Below are 20418 nucleotides of genomic sequence, written 5' to 3'. Positions count from 1 at the left end.
TTATTTTATTTTATTTTATTTTATTTTATTTTATTTTATTTTATTTTCTGTGTAAATTGTGTATCATGTCCTAAAGCAGTGACATCTGTGTGCAAAGACTAGCCTCAAGTCGGGAAAACCCATAGGCATAGGATTTATGTGCAGTGTTCAAAACCAATTCACCTGTGCTTTCTCATCATTGTTGCATCTTCCCTAGATTATCTGATGATAATAAGATTGTAGTAAGTGATAGTTACTTAGTAATATGAAGTATAGCTTATTGACATGAGTTTCTTATGTTGCAACAAATTATTGTAATAGCAGTTAGCACAAAATCAGCAATACAGATTGGTAATGCTTGTATGCTTTGGTTTAGGAGCACACTGAGGAGCACAGCCCGGTGATGAGTTCATGTAAAACAGTCTACTTGTCTGCAAAATGTGACCAAACTTTGTTAGACTCAATCTGAGGTGATTCACTGAAGTAGGACTTAAAACATTTCAAAAATCCCTAGGATTTGTAATGTTGGCTGGTCATTACCACCCAAACAGGATACAAAGCTGAACAATTGCCTATTAGCTACTTATAAGTAGATAACAGAATTGTTGGAACTGTCATTTGATCCAATTAAGACCTGTCCTGATTTAATGTTAACTTTTGTATTTTTTTACTAAGTCTGAAGGATCATGGCGTTTATATTGCATGCCTTTAACAGCAATGTCGATTGTCATTATTTACATTTAAAATGATGTACAGTAAAATAAATGCTTGCATTAGGTATATAATGCATTGTGTTTTCAGTTATTTTCAAACATGTAAAGGAATAGGTTACTGCATGTTTGTATGCATTGTCTGCTCACAGTCATTAAAAATTCAGTGAAAGAGCACGTTCTCAAAGTTCATACTGCATGATGTAGTTAATTCTATCAAATGCTATTTGATACTTATAGTGGATATCAGCATATTAAGGGCTTTGAGTGCACTGATGCATTAACATTTTCTTTAACTCTTGCTTTGGAGAGAAAAAGAAACTAACTGCTTACAAACTGTTTCTTCTTGAAACTTCTGATCTACCTCAATGTTCAAGTGATGCTAATCTCCTTGAAGGCTTTGTTACTTGCATGTTCCATAAATCAAACCCTTTTCCTTATTACATGGACTGGAAGGATGCCTCAGAAAGTGAATATTACATAGTTTTGCAGTGTTTACATAACTGTTTGCTGTTTTTGTGAATTAATATATTTTGATTTTCCAAATTGTTACACATACACTCTTACAACCACATAACATCGCATCAAAATACACAAAATAGTGTACTATATATATATTTGTAAATTAAATCACAAAATCACAGAACATCCTGAGTTGGAAGTGACCCACAAGGATCACTGAGTCCAACTCCTGGCTCCACACAAAATGAGATTTTTAAAGAAAAAAAAATCACATAAGACACTACTATTCATTCACAATCTTGACTTCTTTTTATTTTTATTTTTTAATTTACCTATATAACAATCTGCTGTCATGTGCTGCAGGGATACTGAGAAATGATCAGAAAATTAATTTGGCTGCATACACATTCAATATATATTTTTAAATTTAAAAAATTACCTGGTGCTTGTACACAAATACGTGCAACTTAGTTTCAGCTAATTAGCTTACCTTTACAGTATCTAAAATTGTTTACAGTAAATACAGTGTTATTATCTTTATTAAATTAACAAAGTAAATTATATTAGCACTAGTACTTTAAAGTTACCTAAATGAATAACAATTCATTGAGAAATGTATCAGTACACAGCCCTCACCCTAACCTTTTAATCTTTCTGATTCTGCAAGAGAACTTTATTGGGAAGTAATCAGTGCTGCCATACTGCTCTAAAACGAACTCTGATTTGTTCAGCACTACTTTGGTATGAGAGTCCTTGACATATGTGCTGCTGCTAGGAAAACTTGAAAGGGAACAGAATATGAAGTACCAAATGCCTCAGGTGGTCATGGTTATATCAGCTTTGTGATATATGTAGTTTACTCAAAAGTGTAACTCTTAAAATGTGCAGAATTTCTTATTAGTAGGCTTACAGTACATCCATTACAGTCAGAGCAAGACATCTCTATACGCAGATGAATGGAACAGGAAATGACTGTTTGTTCCAGAAAATGGTCACTTTATGCCTCAGAATTTTTCATACAATTCACACTCCCACATTTTTACCAAGGATGCATTTTTCAGTACAAAGAGTTAGGAGAGATTAGCTTAACAACATACCAGCCAGCGGTCAATAGAAAATTCAGTCTTTGCAAAGCTTTTAGAATTACATTTTTCTATGGAGATGATAGGCTTTTAGATAGTCTAGCTTTGGAGGACATTTGGAAACTTATGGTACACTACATGAAAGATTTAAAGTAGTTGAAATTCTGCTTCTTTGGGAGCACGTTCTCTTTGTTTCAACTGAAATATTTCTGCATTAAGCAGCCATAAGAATAGTATACCAGGAAATTAGGAAACAGAAAAAATAATTAAATGTCACACTTTCATTACTTTTTGGGGTATTTTTCCAGTCCCAAATCGCATATATTTAATTCTATCACAAACTAAATATCCTGTTTTTTTCCTGTTTTATTGAACGGGCAAACAGGGGTAGATGGTCCCCCTCCCTAGAGAGGAGACGACCTACTAGTCCCAGGATTCATATCGAGCATGCATCTCCAGAGGATGACAGGTACTAGGCAACTCCTCCCAGTCAAAAAGTGGCTTACTGCATCTTGCACTCTCAGAGGAGTATACTAAAATTTAAAAGTATGCATGTGTTTATAGAGAGACGTTTAAACTCCAGAAGCCCAAAATGAAATAGCAGCTTTAGATATCATCTCTGCATTTTGTTGAACTGTTATAAAGCACCTAGGAAGTAATGTCTTTACAAATTTTCTGTTTGCCTGAACAGTTACAAGCCATTTAATAAGTTGGCTAATACCACAGAACATCATCTCTTAATGTTCTTCAGCCTATTTTTACCTGCTTCTGTGAAGGGCAGTGGTGTTTTCTCTGTGGTGCTTTATAATATCGTAATATACCTGTTGTAGAGCCTGTTTGTTTTTCTTTTTAGGTGTCTATTTTATTCTTTATTGTGCTTGTTATTGTTGTTGTTGTTTTTAACAAACAAACAAACAAGAGCCATGATATGTTGAAATTGTTGGAAGTTTTGGTAATACTTACTAGTTGATGTATGTAAAAAATGGTAGTGTTCTTAAATTCTGTCCTAAATTAGGATGGTCATCATGGAACAGGTTTTCCTAACAAGGTAGGTTTTGTTAAAAACACTGGATTTTTAAATACATTTTAATGTTGAATACCAATTATGATTAATAGAAGTACCTTTCCTTATTTTTTTCCTGTCATGAACTTTCTACTCTAATTAGTTTTGAAATTCCATTGCTTTGACAGTAGTATTTTTTGTATCTTTTTTTTTTTTCTGATAAATCTGTATTATTTTTAATGAGACATTATATTTCTACTGAAATGTAAATTTGACATTTGCCCATTAACTACTGTAACAATTTTTGTGTTACAGTAAATGAAAGGATGCGGATGTTTTGTGTAAATAACCGCTACTTCAGTCTTATGAAGTTGCTCTTAAAACTGTAAGGCAGATACATGGATAAAACTTTTTCCATTACTTTAAGTGCCAGTGGTTTTGTTCTGCTTAAGAATATGTTTAGTAGTAGTAGTTAAATTTCTACTGTCCTTTATCTTGTTTGCTTGATACTGGGTATATTCTGCCAATACAAGCTGTAGAGAGTGTGAAACTTGTTACTGTGTTTGCATAACATTTCTCTTTTTACTAGAGAAATTATAAATTATAGAATTAAACTTGTGAGAAATTATTTCAAAATTGGCCGTTTTTACAGATAAGGCTAGGTGTTTTACCAACATTAATATTGAGCCCTCTTACGGGATAGTTACTAACAGCTTACAAATATACTTTGTATGTTTGGGGCATTTTTAAACTAATTTCTCTTCACATTTTTCAAGTTGATGGAAAGACTGTTTTTGACTCAATGGATCAGACTTGATGATAAAAAACTTATTGATTTGATTAGAATTAAATCATAATCATATATCAATGAAATTAGGTTTTCATCTGAATTGCTGTCATTCTTAATGCAGAATTATGAGCCTTTTTGATGTCAGCCACAGTTCTGCAAATGTATCAAAAGCTGAAAACAACTAATACCACATAGTAAGCATGTTGTAGTAAAGCATCTGTAATATGTAGAATATGTTATTGGCAAGTTTCTGAGTCAGAGAAACAGCAGTCTAATTTTCTTAGTGAAATCAGTGCCTTTATGTGGTTGGAAGTCTCGTGGATAATCTAGTCACCCAATGATGCAGCCAATGATGAACCTAGAAACAGTTTAGATTAACCCCCATCTTCATGATTTTGCAGGCTTATAGATGAACTTCTCCCCAGTTAGCAGAAGTTACAAGAACATTGGACTTTTCTCATTGCATACCCAATAGAGATTAACAAGGATTCCAAAATGCACAGTTTAGAATCGTAGAATCATAGAATGGTTTGGGATAGAAGGGACCTTAAAGATCATCATAGGTTCCAGGAGGACCTGATCCATGATCTTGCCAGGCACAGAGGTGAGAGCGACTGGCCTGCAGTTCCCTGGGTCTTCTATTTCTCCCTTTTTAAAAATGGGGGTTATGTTTCCTCTCTTCTAATTAGCAGAAACTTCACTGGACTGCCACAGCTTCTCAAATATGATGGACAAGTGGCTTAGCAATTACATCCACCAGTTCCTTCAGGACCTGTGGTGTATCTCATCAGGTCTTGTGACCATGGACTTGGGCACCTTCAGGCTCTTAGATGGCCTCAGATCTGATCTTCTCCTATACTGGGCAGTTCATCATTCTTCCAGCCCCTGCCTTTGCCTTCTGGAGCCTGGGCCATGTGTCTGAAGCTCTTGTCAGTGAAGACTGAGACAAAATAGTCATTAAGTACCTCAGCCTTCTCCATATCCCAGGTTACCAGGTCTCCCATTTCCTTCCAGAGAGGGCCCACAATTTCTCTAGTCTTCCTTTTATCACCAATGCCCCTGATGAAGCTGGCTTACTGGCTGGAGTGGCTGGCCTTCCTTTGTGCTGCTGTTCAGGTGCACGACCCTTCTCCAGGCTCTATCGCTGATACTGGCACAGATAGTTTTGCTCACTGCTCTGGAATGCTTTAACTTCTCTATTCCAGAGGCAAAAAGATCAACTAAAGAAAGGTGAGCCATGTGGAGCTCAAGTAATGTTTTTGAACGTGAACCTTCTTTGCCATTTGGTCATCCTCTGAGGTGAAGTGTTTTCTCCTGCCATCGGTCTTCCTCTAAGGTGGATTTACACGGGAAGTGTTTTCTCCTGCCATCAGCCACAGACCACATGGTAAAGGGTGGTAGGACTGGGCTTTCCCAAGGCATGCCATTCTACACCGTTCTAGAGAAATCATAGTTTTACTGTAAGGATTGTGAGCAGATGAATTATTGTAGTCCATGTTTAAAGCCCACCTAGTGTGCAGAGTAGCAGTGAGGGAATCAAAGGTGATTCACCTTTGTAGAAAATTTTTATCTTTTAAGTTAAGTTTCATTGTGATTATCTCCCACACCTTCATTTGACAGTTGGCCAGCACCACTCAGTTCTGACATTTTTGTGTTTTAAGATGTGCTTTTATCAAATTGACAGCTGATGTAGTGGGTGTCAGGGAATGAGTATCTGATGGATCAACAGGGATAACTAACTTACTGCTTACCACCACTTTCAGATCATATTTTCACAGACTAATTGACTTTGACAGATGTCATCTTACACTTCATTTGAGTACATTCCAGAATTATCTTACAAACTGGTCCAATTTGCATACAGGGTGCAATCAAGATCTATTCCTGAGTACATTTTTTAAACATATGACTTATGCATTATTTCTAATTTGGGTCATTTAAATTCAGTATTTGCAGCATGGTATTTATTGAAAATTATTCATAATACAAATTTTAGTAAAGGTCTTGGAAAGATTATTGCTGTTCTGGAAATCATTCACTTTATCTGAAAAAATAACTCGATATACCTTGAAAAGATGAAGATCTAGGTTATACTTGTATTTTAGTGTTAAGAGTTAGGAAGTGTTTGGTTAGTATCATGTTTTTCTTGACATTTTATAGAATGGCTTTTGGTTTGAATTTGACAGCTTTATTGTTAGGAAGGATTTTTTTTTTTTTTATATTAGAAATCAGAATTTGAAAGTCTCTAACGTGAAAGACTCTGGTAACTGGAGAACTGTGAGACTGTGAAATCGTAAGTAGTGTTAAAAACAAGGAGAATGAGAGTTGATTATTTAATGGTAGGTGGGAATTTTATTCCGATTTTTTTTTTTTGAGAAGTCTTTTTATTAATTCAGCATATAAACAAGACTAGATAAAATAAGCCTTTTAGAAATTATTTGACAGAATCACAGAATCGTCTAGGTTGGAAGAGACCTCCAAGATCATCGAGTCCAACCTCTGACCTAACACTAACAAGTTCTTCACTAAACCATATCCCTAAGCTCTACATCTAAACGTCTTTTAAAGACCTCCAGGGATGGTGACTCAACCACTTCCCTGGGCAGCCTATTCCAGTGCCTAACAGCCCTTTCAGTAAAGAAATTCTTCCTAATAGCCAACCTAAACCTCCCGTGGCGCAACTTTAGCCCATTCCCTCTCGTCCTGTCACCAGGCACGTGGGAGAATAGACCAACCCCCACCTCACTACAGCCTCCGTTAAGGTATCTATGGAGTGCGATAAGGCCACCCCTGAACCTTCTCTTCTCCAGGCTGAACAACCCCAGCTCCCTCAGCCGCTCCTCATAAGACTTGAGAAATAATAATGATATAATAATAATTCATTAGAAGCAGCTTTAGATGTTCATGCATGCATGTGCAAGAGTACATGTCTAAGAGTTATCTTGAAGCAGCAGTGCAGCAGGCTCATGCTTCTGGTACATTCATAAGGAGAATCTGATGTGTGCTGTGCACTGCCAATGGCAGGCTAATTTGTCCTGGATGATTCTTTTCCATCCTTTCAGCATCACTGTACCACTTAAACCAGGGGATCCATTTTGTGAGACATGAACTGAAGTGTTAGGAATGAATGTTAGGAGCTGCCAAGATTTCAGAGCAGTTGTGACCTCCCAGTTCACACACCACATAGATCCAGCCTTTCTGAAATCTTCAGGAAAATCAGGAACTATTGAATGTGACATTTTTGATGACTTCAGGCTTTTTCTTTTTTTTTTTTTTTTTTAAATGTCATTTTGACACTCCAGGAATAATAATTTTTAGTTTTGATAGGAATATTATTGCATTTCTGTCTCTAGGTTTTGTTTATACTCAACAACAATAAATGTTCTGAGGCTCTGTGTCTTTTGCACATGAACTGTGAATAGCTTGTCTGTATATATAATAATATATATTGTTCTTGTCTGTGTATAGAGTAATGATTTATTGATCAGTGATTTGTTATGACATTTGGTACATTTCGGATTTTAAGAGTTTTAGCATTTGCTCACCATATTGAAAGTATAGATGCAAATTTAATAAGTACCTTAGATTATTAGTAGACTGCAAATTTTGCTGAGTTTACTTATTAAGAGCTGTGTTTGATATTAAAAACTTATATTGATCAAGAAAAAGAAAATGTTTTGTGTGATATATTCCATAGTAAGCTAGTAATAAACCCACAAGCTAATAACATCTATGCCAAATTGAAAGCTGTGAACGAATTTTGGTGTTCTTCAACAGCTTCAACAGAAATGAAAATAATATAGGAATTAAAAAATATCCTGAACATGATTTGATTTTTTTTTAAATTGTGAAGTTATTCTGCATTTGCTAATGAATTGTTATTGTTACTTATGACTGTAGTAGAACAGTTGGGAATATAGTATCAAAATGTATGGAATTTCTTTGTGTTTTCAGGAGAATTTTATAATATATAGTAAAATATCTTTTTTTTTTTTTTCCAAATTTTCAAGAGGAAGATGTTGTATATAGGTTTATATATTAGTCTAATGGATCATATTCTAAATTTATTCTCAGGAAGGATAATGACAGCTGTTAAGCAGCAGTGCTCCTGTTCATTGTGTAATGCATACATGCTTTTTAAAAAAATATTGTGACTTTCATTCTTTAATTAATTGCATCTTAGTTTGTAATATCTAAGTATTCTAATATCATGTCTCAAAATTATTTTAAAATTCTTTATAAGTGCATGGATTAAGTCAACAGAAGGGGAAGTGAGAAATACAGCCTTACCAAGCAGATAGTGCCTTAATGCTTTTGGTTTATATATTTGACTGCATGTTTCCACCTTCACTGCATGTGACCATCTCTCTGTTTCTGCTCATTCTGTCCAAATTCACATCCATGTTTCCAAATTTTGTGAAGAACAAGGACGCTGGAGTCTTGCATTCCAAAACAGGACAGTGTAGACCACCTAAGTGCTAAACCTGGAGCAGCACAGAGGTATCCTTATTTACTCAAATCATAGTTCCAAGTAAATGAGGTATTGGTTATAGTTACACACTGCAAGTATCTTCTTCATATGCTCTGCTTAATACTTTCACATAGGGTTTTTTTCTCTTTATATATTTAAGTACATGGTATGCATGTATTGTTCATAGATAATATTTCATACCATTTAAACTACATTTAAGAGGTAAATTTGAATATGACATGAATGTCCTTTTTATCCTCAGTGCACTCTGTGCATTTTATATGGGCATGGAAGTACGACTGTCTGTAAATGTGTACCTACCAGTGTCCAGATAGAGCTCAAACTGAGCCAGTACTGTGCATGCTGTAGCATGCTGTTGAGCTATACAGAATGCATAGAGCATCATCTTAGCAAGAGGAAGGAAACAGAAAGCAAGATGTCAATTTCAACATATTTCTAATGTTCGCTGCTTGCAGTGACAGCACGGAGAGCAGAGTAACAATGACGTTGGGCTCACTACTGTTGTTTATTACTTTTGCCACTTTTCATAGGAAGGCATTTCCTACCCTTGGCTTTTCCATACTACAAAGAGTAGTCACTATGTGCTCTTTTTCTCCATTGCACTTATTGACACAGTCTAAGCAAGTGACGTAAAGGAGTAAGGGGAAAATAAGTCCCCTAACAAACCAAAGAGAAAGTGCAGAGCCATCATTTGGGAGATCATGCTGCGTTCGGTGGATCTAAACATAAATCTAAATACTTTGCTCACCTTAGGTCTCAGTCAAATCTGCAGCTTTTAATGTGTGTTTCCCTGTTTATCCATCTTGTATTCGATGTGGTAAAGAAAAAAAAAGTTAAGGGAATATACTCCAGAAAACAAATATGGAGAAAGCTGTTTGAGGATAAGGGAGTTTAAAATTTTTATTCTAAGGGGTTCTTTTTTTGTAAGAAAGTATATTAATTTAAAAACTGGAAAGCACCATGTAGTGACCTCTGCTCATATATAAAAAGAAGAAAAAAGAGCCTTTTTATTTTTCTGCATTTTTCCTTTGTTGTGATTCATACTGTGTCACAATATAATGCTAATCAAATATTACAGTGAAATTACACTGTGATTATATATTTTTTGGGTATAATTTGATACTACAACTGTTTAGCTATCTTCCAGTTCAGACACTGGGTTAGTCTTCATAACCACTGAGGTTTAAAATTAAATCTTTATTTTTCAATATTATATTTACCTACTTTTTTTTCCCACAGTAATTCTTTTATGTCTAGGTATAGAGGTTGATTGTGAGTTTCTTACATGTTTCTTTGTCAACTTTCCTGTGTAATGTTCAATGAGTAATCATCACTCCCCTTTTTTGGCCACTCCTGAAACTTTGTATGCACTTTTATTCTGAAAAGAGTAATAAACACTGATGATTATCAGAGGTTCAAATTGAAAATCTTAATTTGTAAATGCTCATATTACCATGGGTAGTAATGGAAACTTTGGAACACAGAGGACTTGCCAAGACTTCCATGATCTAAGTAAGGAAATGAAACAAACTTTTAACTTACTTGCATCGATTAGAAAAAAACAAAAAACAAAAAACAAAAAACTGTTTCTCAAAATCTTTAACAATTTTTAATAGAATTAAATTTTTGAAAAGCCAAGTTTTTATTCATAAATTGACAGCATTAGTTAAATCTGATATGATGCAGTATTTGTTTTGATTTTGAAATTTAGATTTAAAACCAATTATTAAAGTTTATATTTTAATATTACTGGTCCTTTCTGAACCATTTTTTTTTCCTGCAACTTTTTTTTTTTTTCCTGCTGTCTACACTGCATTTGTTTTTCATACTGTCAAGAGAGGACTAAAAGACCTATGAGAGGAATTGAGTCTAATCAGATAGGGGCTGTAAAATGGGAGCTAGCTGCATATCCAGTCAAGATTAATGATGTCTTCCTATTTTGGTACCTCATAATCTTCATACCATCAGCCAAAGCTAATCAGGGCCCTGTGCTTTAAACCCCAAGCTCACCAGCCTGTTCATGAAGGAAGTTGTCACTGTTCCATCTGTCAAATGTTTCTGTTATTACCTTTGCAATATGTTAGTAAATATGTAATCTTCATATTTTTTGTATTCTTTTTCTTCTTTGTTTATTTCTTTTCTGACATGTCATTTCACAGGCAATCCAGAAAAGTGGAAAGATATAGCAGCCAAAAACAAACTAGGAAAGGCTCCACAACTGAAACAGAAAGGTAGGATTGATGAATGATTAATAAACACCTGTTATGATTGAACTGACTCTGGTATTCATCTAATACTACTGCTAAAGCAGAAACTGTTTTACAGTACCAAAAGCTATATTGCTTTAATTTACAATATTATTTATATTATCTATATTATTATCACTACTTTCTATGTTGCTCTACATATGACATTTTTCTGGTATTCTCCATCATTGCAGATAAATTGGGAGGTAAAAACTATCTGTGCATACATTTAGTAATGAAAAATATGAGACCCATTGCCACTATCTTGATTTCTGTAAGATGAAATTTGGACATACGTAGAATGTTTCATTATTGTGGTACTAACCCTTTTTTGTTTTACCACATATTTTTTTAAAAAGTCTTGTCTATTTTAAAATAACTTCAAAGTTGAGAAAATATATAAGCAGTTTAGTAATTCAGGAGGTCTCTGATCAAATGGCAAATGAAGAATGAGTAACAGCAAGACACAGTGTACCAATGTTAACTAACAACAACTGCGCAACTGAAACCAAATATGCACAATAATTATTAAATAGTTTCATATAGTTTCTTAGTTTCATATGTGCATTTTACCTGGGGAAATACATCTATATTCCAATATAGTAGTTTCACTCTATAATATAAAAATGTTAAATTACACATCTATATACCTATTGAAAAAAATTGTAAGCTGCCATTACATAAAGTCAATATGAACACTGAGACTTTACCTTCTGCTACCATTGAATTTGCCTGCACATGCATTATCGTTGTAACTTTTAGCTTTTAAAATGTATTTGTAAAAGGTTATGTTTTTTTTTTTTTTTTTTTTGTGTGTGTGGAAAAAGTAAGAATATATACTTAGTTATGAGTTTATCTAATTAAGCCTATGTGTTGGCTAAAGTAAGAACAGTGAGGAGGACTGAGATCCTGCCTTTGCTAGAAGCAGACTTACATTACCTTGATGAGCAGAGGAACACATCTGTTTACACTGTGAGGGTTGAAAAACTTCCATGAACACAGAGACATTTCTGTTTTCAAAAAAATACACATTGACAAGAAAATAAATTCGTAACTTTTATTTTATTTTATTGTTTCAAGTATCAGGTTATAGTTCCTAATCTAAAAGCAATGGCTACCCTTGTCTCAACAGCCCAGTTTCTATTTCAGTTTACACCAGAGACATTCCCTGACTTATGGCTGAAATCCTTGCTGTGTTTCAACCAGCATTTGTATTTTTTTTTCTGAAGAGTAAGGGAAGCCCCTGGGGCTGAGGTTGCAGTGGCCTCACAGTTGATAACCATACAAATTGTACAGTTAAATGTGTTGGCAAGAGGCTGGAAAGGAGAATGAGGTGGGAGAGGGATATGAAGTGGGAGGGAAAATGGGAATGTAAACAGTAAATGGAAAATATAGGAACATAACGGTTAAGGAAGGAAAAGAAAATGTAAGATTATAAAGAAGAAAGTGGTGGCAAAGGACAGAGCAGAGAGACTGAGAAACAGTGGCAGAGTAGGAGAGGAAATCCTCTGACATCTGAGATTGGGGGAATCAGTGTATCAGTAAACATTTACATTTCAAACCTGGTATTTATTTCAGTGTGTAAACTGAGGGCATCTTCTTCCGGTGTCAAGATCATTGCATAGATCAAAAAACATACACCTCACTAAAACAAATGTTCTTTTCACTAATCTCATTGTATGACTGATGTGAATTATGATCTTGAAAATTAAATTTCAGATACTGCTGATGGTAGGAACTATGAGGTGTTTGCTTTAATAGCAAATGGGCTCTCCCTCTAAGCGTGTAGTTATGTTTATGAAATAGTTTTCTGAGACATGAGCAGTGTGTTTATTTGATTAAAATGACCAGCCTAGCTGTGAAATTTCAAGAGTTTTTTTCACAGGATATTTCAAAGCCTCATATAATTGTAAAGCTAAATGAAACATGCATTTGAGGATTTATTCAGGTACATGGAAAAGAGCAAGCCTGAAATATTGCAGAGTCTATCTATATAATTTATATGGGATTTAATGGATTGGAACTTAAGTCATTCTTTTCTCATTTTGTATTGATTAGTTACAAGATAATTCCACATTATCAGGTTAATCATTACCTCAGGTACAGTCTTTATCTGTACATGCAAGATATTACATAGGACTCTGTGTCAAAAGTGTGCTGGATTGGCAATGCTGTCTTAGTTTTAGTTTTTCTTCATAGTTTTATATGTGGAAGGATTTTTATTTTTTATTTATTTATTTATTTTTTAATTCATGCCATTGAGACATCAGTCTAAAGAGAAGGAAACTGAAGTTTCTTTGTGGGAAGGCAGGGCCAGAACCTGTAGGATTTCTCTGTGGTCCATCACCAAGTTAAAGGTTGGCTGTTTATGTGTTAACTTCTTCTGGGAGGAACAGTGGTACCAGGCAATGAGATACATGCAGATGTGTTTGCTGCAGTCTCACTGCTCACCAGGTGTCATTTCTCTCAAATTTTCTATCCCTAATTCCCCCCTCTCCATACTTCTTATTTTCTGTCTCATTCCCTCAGCCACACACCAGCTTTTGTCTCCCATGCTGGTTCCTCTTTCTCTCATTCTCCTAATCGGCTATCGTAGACTTCTTCATTTCAGCAGCTGATCTTTCTGCTAGACCAGCAGGGATTACATTGACATTTGGACCAAGCAGGCCTTTCCAGGACTCAGCTCATCACCATCATCTTGAGCATCTCTTAGACATGGGGGAGTCTCTGTAGGAGTTACTGTTACTGCCAGGGCAAGCCAGGAGTGAAGTTTAGGAAGTGTTAGGGTTTAAGAGAGCATATAGCAAAGGGAACAGAATCTTATTTTTGTAGCACTGTGACTGCACTTCCATATAAGCTGTCACTGATGGCTTTGAAACCAAACCTGGTTTTTATCCTTGGTGTAGGCATCTGCATAAATGTTGTCTCATTTACAGTTTTTTTGTTCGTTTGTTTGTTTTTAGGATAATTTGTAAATGTATGATAGTTTTATGAACTAGACAGTCCCTTGGTTACTCTGTATTTTGTGGGAAAGATGTGCTGGGTGTGTGCAGGGGCACTTCATTTGTCTGGAGAAATTCATAAAAAACAAACAGTGAAATGGTATCGTGAGATGGCTTTATGGTAATTTCTGAAATAATGGATACAGTATTATCATGTACAAACTGTTGCATTGTTGGGAAGCCAAGCAATAGTAAGAAGAACACAGAAATTTACTTTGTCACTCTCCAAACCTGAAATGTTTCAGGCCATCTTATTCTTGCAACATATGCATAAACTGCCAATAATTATACTAATTATTAAACTGCCAATAATTATGCTGCTCATTATACTAATGTGATTAATCACTTTACTGCATATTTTACTGATGCCTTTCATCAGTGTTCCTTCAGACTCTATTTCTGGGTCTCACTGCAGAAAGATACTTAAATGGAGTGCTAGCATACTCTGTGCTAGTACTTTTTATCTAAGTGTTGTTAGCTTGTGTTTACTGCTTGAGATGAAGCTGGAGTTTTGTGCCAACTTTCTGCTGTATTCAATGCAGTTCAGCAATTCTACAAGCAGGGGGATGTGTATCTGCAGCAGTGAGTATTCTGCAGTTTATCCTTTAGGAAATAGATTTATAATCTCAATTGCTAACTTCAGTCTGAAATGTCCACACTGGCCCTGCAGCCAGGGTTTGCAATGTTCTTTGGTGGAGGGGGGCATGGGACGGTGTGCCTGGAGCTAACAACTGAACGGTTTCTTTTTGGCCCTGATGTTTTAGGGGTCTGCTACCATGTCTTTCTAGAAGGGGACTTCCAGCCCCACGAACGACTGAACAGCCAGTCATTAGGGGAAAACATCACGCTCGCTCAAGGTCGAGTGAGCACTCTAGTATCAGACCCTTATGCTCTGTACATCACCTAGCGCCCGGAGGGTCGGCGCCACCTTCTCCACTTCTGACAAGGTTGCTATTACATGTCCAGCACAGCTTTCATGTTCTGCCTTCCAGGTGTCAGTGTGGTGTTGTACTTTCCTGAGCATACATGGCGCGTTCACTCATTCTGGCACTGTAGATTATCCTCTCTTCATGGTATTTACACTTCTCCCATATCCTTTATGCTGCCTATCTTCACCATCCAGATGGTACTTCTTCCCGTTGATCTTAAATAGCTATACAAAAAAAGTTGGCTGTTTCATCCTTCCATTGTTGTGTTTTGTTTCGTATCCATCTAAAAATTATCAAAGTATTTTCCTTGAACACTGTGCAGGAAATCACATCCTTCTCTCACTTCTAACTCTCAAAGGGAAAGTTGGTTGATCTACGTAATGTGAAAGCTACCAGTATTTTGATTTTGTATAAATTTGTTACTTAAAATTGCAAGTTAGCTACCTGTACACTTAGCATAGTAGATAAACTGTGCTTATCCACTGTAGCGAGTGTGATATGACCGTAACTGGCAAGGATGTTTAATTAGCAAGTTGTTCCTCTCAGCAGTCTCCTCCTTCTCACCTTTGCTTTGCTTTCTTAAACTTGTTCCCTAGTTATTAGCAGGGGCCCTATTGTTTTTAAATGCAAACTTAACAGTGTTCCAAAGGTAGTCAATTTGTTAAAGGTGTTGTATGTGTGTGTAAGAAGCCAAGTAGCCAAGGTGTTCTAAAATAGTGATAGTTAGAATTTAGCCAAAATTAAGGTGGTCAGAATATTTGCTTAGGTAAGAGTTTGAAAAATCTTGGACTGTGAGCACATGCATGCACATACACACAATTTCTATCTGTCTCTCTCTCGCACACGCACACACGGACACACACAAATACCAAGGATAAGGTCTTTTTCCTTGTTTAAGTTCAAGGGAAAATAACACTTTATCCCATTAAATGCTTGTTGTCCAGTTCTGTGTGGCCTTGTGCAGTTGGCGCATCAGCACAAAGCGAACACGAAAGTTAGTAAAATGCAAAGGTGGCATTTTAGATTGTCTTTGTACCAGTGCAGGAGAACAGTTATACTCCCAGATTGTGAGTCGTAATCATAAATGGTTCTTAGAAAACTTCTTTTAGTTCAGTGGTTTTTGACCAGAACTTTTTTAAAACAACAACAGCAAAAAAGATGGAAAATATTTAGTTGAAGGCAGTTAGAGAAGATAAAGGTGAAGCCATGTGAGTTTGCTAGTTATCCAGACCTGAATACATGCATATGGCATACACCAAGTGCAAACTTCCTCAACTCCATCTTCTCTATATGCAATTCAATATGTGTTTAAAACTTAGACTATATGAATTCTCTTCCTTTGGGTTATTTGACTTTTATGTTCATTTCATCTGCAGAATACATCAACAAGGAAGTCCCACCCAGTCTCCTCCTGCAGACACGTCCTTCAGCAGTCGCAGGGGAAGACAGCTACCGCAAGTTCCAGTAAGAAGTGGCAGTATAGAGCAAGGTATCAAATAATGAGCTTATGATAGCTCTAACTCTTTGTTTTTTTTACCTTTCTACACTTTACTTGAAGTCTGCTTTCATAACAACATGTTAAAAGCTGTAATTCTGCCAAACAGAAGAGAATGAAAGCATATTTGTAGTCTGGAAAGTCTAGAAGATTTTTAACCGGTGGACTATTACACATGGCTTAATTGCCTTAATTTTCTAGTAGCCTTTTATATTTGTCTACTTTAAAATTTCTATTAGAGCTGTGGTGGTTTCCATGGGCACATCTAGTTTGTATTCAGACAAAGAAATCAGGGGCAAAGATTTTGACAACATTTTGACAGTGTTATTAATGTATTATTTTGTGGTTTGTGTTAATTGATGTGCATTGTTAACATAGATTAATGATTAACAAATATGACATTATCAAACGTACCTTCTGGAGTGAGACAGATTCAGTGAGTCTGAAAGCATGAAAACAATCACCACAAGAAATGTGAAGGCACAGGTCATCAGCTTTTTGTTCATACGAATAAACTGTTCAGGCAATGAGTGCTGCTCCTTTTTGAAAAAGACCATGTCGACATAGTGGCTGTGGAAGATACTCTTTTCAAATATCAAATAGGTACAAATATTGCTGTTTCCTTTTCTAGCAACATCCTGTACATAGAGTATGAGCTATTATGTTAAAACTAAATTAGTTTAATTCCACAGTGGGTAATATGTGTACATTCAGGTTTACTTCTGTGTTTAAAAACCCTGTTTTCTCACTGAATACAAGGAACAACTGAGATTGCCATATACTGCAAGTTTTTCTTCTATGTGGAAATGAAAAAAATGCTTCTGCTGCTGCTGTGTTGTAGTGCCTTATAGAACTGTTGACAGACATCTCGTAAATAGATAATGTGACTGACCATGACCTTTTTATCATGTTAGATTACCATACTTTATTTATTTATTTATTTATTTTGTATGACGTACAACAGCTTGCATTAACGTACAATCAGCTTGCATTAATTTTATTGGCTTGAGCTGTGATGGCATACTACACTTTCAAATAATTTGTTCTTTTATACATATGGTTATTCTGAATAGTCAATAATCTAGTACAAGTAGGTTTTATTCATTTAAAACTTTACATTTGAGTCTTCTCATTATATTTCATAGTGAAATAAGGACTGTCTGGATTATAAACTAGTTACAAACTGCATTTACAGTTTTCATTTCTACACATGAGTGGGTTGGGAGCTCTTTAAGGAAATGTAATGAGAGCTGAATTTCAAACTTCTTTCGTGTTTCTTCTGCAGTTCCAGAACTTGGTACAATATATAATGATGAATCAGCTTTTAATTTATGTTGGCTTTCCTGTGGATACTCCTGTTATCTTTCAGCTGTTCTTGGTAACCAGTGCATTGAGAATAAAATGCTAGTTTGTTTTGTTAAAGATGTTGGAAATGAATGTAGCACTTGACATTAAAAAAAAAAAAGTAGAGATGCGTTGTATGCAGAAAAGCAAAGAAAAAGTGAACTTTAAACAGAAGTTTAAAGTTACTGTTGGTTTAGAAACTTGTCAATGCTGTGAATATCTGTAAAGTAATGATGTTTCACTGAACACTTATTTACATTTGTGGTTCATATGCTTGCGTCTCATGTAGAAAATGAACAAGATATGACATATCATTTACTTTGTTGTTATTTATCATACCACCTACGTCAATATGGCCATATTACTGCACATAGAATTGAAGGCGAAAGAGATTTTCCTCTCTAAATAGTATTTTGGTTTTATCTGACTGGCTTGTCCATTTGAAAGGAAGGTTTTCTAATTTTACTCATGTTTAACACTTTGTTCAAGCTGAGAATGTATTTGCAGTGAAGTATTAAAGTTAGTAGATTTAACAGAATAATTTTAAAATGCTTTTGAGAGTATCCTCTGAAATAAGTATAACAGTGTGGATAAACTTCAAGCTTCTGCAGGAAAGTAAATTCAGCTTTAAAAACATAACATTTGCTCTGGTTTACAGTATCAAATTTTGATGTCACTTTCACCTTTTCGATCCCTATCAAATGAGTTAAATGGAGTGGCTAGAAGTTATTTTACCCTAATGTAGGATTGAATCCAAATATATCTGTCTGTGAAAGAGTTTCACTAAATATACTTGGAACTGAATTGTGACTTAATGACTTAAATTCACAGTCACTACGGATGTAGATGATGTCAAATTCTAGTGCAACCCATAAATGTTATAGGAAGAAGTATTTCAAAATTCTTTGCATTTTCTTCATTTAAATATAAAACTATTTATTGATGGTCAGTATTGACACCCTTTCTTTTTCCTTTTTCAAGGAAATCTGGTATAATGTAAGGTATAATTTTTGTAGTAAAGTACTTCTTTATACTCTGTACAAATTCTGTTAAGTCAGGAGGGTCAAACGTGCATCTAAATATATGCATCTATCAATCTACATCTATTTTACAAATCATTGTTGGAAAAAGATTGAATGTCTATATTAAGAGTGGGTTCTCTTCTCTTCTCTTCTCTTCTCTTCTCTTCTCTTCTCTTCTCTTCTCTTCTCTTCTCTTCTCTTCTCTTCTCTTCTCTTCTCTTCTCTTCTCTTTTTCCTTTTTATTTTCCTTTTCCTTTTTTTCCTGTTTACATAGTCAAGAGGCATAGAGGAATCCAGTAATCTTATTACTCTTTGAAACTATCATTTTGGAAAAAATTAGAGTTAATGAAGAAGCAAGAGAGTGGTTGTGGTTCTTGTCCCAAGGAAGTGTGATTTTTTTTTTTTTTTTAACTGTTTTCTATCGTAAGTGATAATATCCATGCTAATAAGGCTTCCTCTAAGACTAACACTGGATCTTAAAGATTCATTTTTTTTTTTTTTTTCATTATAAAGTTTAGAATGAAATAGTTTCATTGTTTCTATCAAATAATGTTCTCTTAGTTACCCTTTGGTTTGAGTATCATAAAAAGTCAACTTGTGACTTGTTTCAGTAGGTCCTTGTCAGTAGTTCCACTGTATAAAAGACCACACAGAAGAAAGTCTTACAGAGGAAACCGAAATAATGGTCTCCATTCTGTTAAAAATAAGGGTTAGGTACTACTGATCAGGAGCAGAGAAAAATCTTAAGTAGAGAAAAAAGTCCATTCTAAGGATTATCTTTTCTTTAAAACCTCAAAATAGTATAATTACCCACACTCACAAATAAACCAGTAACAACAAACCCAAGCTTCTTAGTGGTTTAAAGGCTGCTTTCACTAGTTTGGAAAAAATTAAAAACATGCTAGGTACTTTCACTTGGAATGGTTCTAACTAACATTTTTTGCAACTCCAGTACATACAGACTCTTTAAAGCAGTTACAGTAACAGGAGCCTATGCTCCTGTGGTTTTTGGACTTCGTGATTTTTATTTTAATCCCAATGATGTTCAAGGAATGACTATATGTGTTTCGTTTGCAACCCTGTCAGCAGTAATTCTCAGAATGCAAGACACAGTGGGTTGTTAATGCAACTAAAGGTATTGTGATGCTTGAATATGAAGGTTAGTCTGGTGTAGGTGTGTCTGTGTGTGTTTTCTGGAAGTCACAATTCAGTAGTCATTACCTTAACTTGTGCTACTAAACGAGCCTTATTTATTTCTTTGCTTTAACTGACACTTTCATAAAATGTCGTAATAATGAAGATACTCTGATTCAGTGACTAAAGTGGTGAAATTCTAAGTCATAAGGGCAATGCTGTGCTCCCCATGTTATCTTGTGCCAAACTGTAAGAGATTTGCATCAGTGTTTGTTATTTGCATCATGTTTGAGTGGAACTGTGCAAATCGTTTAAGAAAGTTGAGGGGTGGAAATTCTGCATTGACTTTATTTTTCTGCCTTTTATACAACAACTTTGTTGCATGGTTTTTAAATGATACTTTTATAGAAAGCGTATTTCTGTGATATATATACTTAGTCCATTCTCTGTCATAGCAACTATCAAACCTCACAGCAATTTTCACTTGGAGAGGGTGGGTCTCTACACTTCTGTGTAACGGTTAATCATGAATACAGCCTGAAGCTCTATAGCATTTTCCTGCACTACAGTAGATGATACTAGGGATAATATTCAGAAATCTTACAAGTGAAGAAGAAAAGACATGATATGTACTATTGACATCTGTGAACCAACAAGATAAATGTGTGATGATGGTTTGTAGTATAAAAATGAGCTAACTGGAGCAAAGTAGGTCTTTCTCCCTGTGT

At 35.2% G+C, this 20418-nt stretch overlaps 1 protein-coding gene across 40 annotated transcripts in view; it reads left to right on the top strand.

The window, feature by feature from the left end:
• RIMS1 (regulating synaptic membrane exocytosis 1) overlaps positions 1-20418 on the top strand; it is a 333844-nt gene that overhangs the window by 230649 nt on the left and 82777 nt on the right. For 15 of the 40 annotated variants that reach the window (XM_035322661.1, XM_035322703.1, XM_035322666.1 and 12 more), the window contains 5 exons: positions 2619-2702; positions 8449-8526; positions 10678-10749; positions 14531-14713; positions 16072-16184. In XM_035322661.1, coding sequence (XP_035178552.1) covers positions 2619-2702; positions 8449-8526; positions 10678-10749; positions 14531-14713; positions 16072-16184 — 530 coding nt within the window. The remainder of the gene's footprint in view (positions 1-2618; positions 2703-8448; positions 8527-10677; positions 10750-14530; positions 14714-16071; positions 16185-20418) is intronic. The other 25 variants (XM_035322686.1, XM_035322685.1, XM_035322681.1 and 22 more) reach the window with 6 other exon arrangements.

Source organism: Oxyura jamaicensis, chromosome 3 (assembly GCF_011077185.1).
Source record: "Oxyura jamaicensis isolate SHBP4307 breed ruddy duck chromosome 3, BPBGC_Ojam_1.0, whole genome shotgun sequence".
Taxonomy (NCBI): Eukaryota; Metazoa; Chordata; class Aves; order Anseriformes; family Anatidae; genus Oxyura; species Oxyura jamaicensis.
Note: the sequence above shows the minus strand (reverse complement) of the source record. Positions and strands in the feature narration are given on the sequence as shown.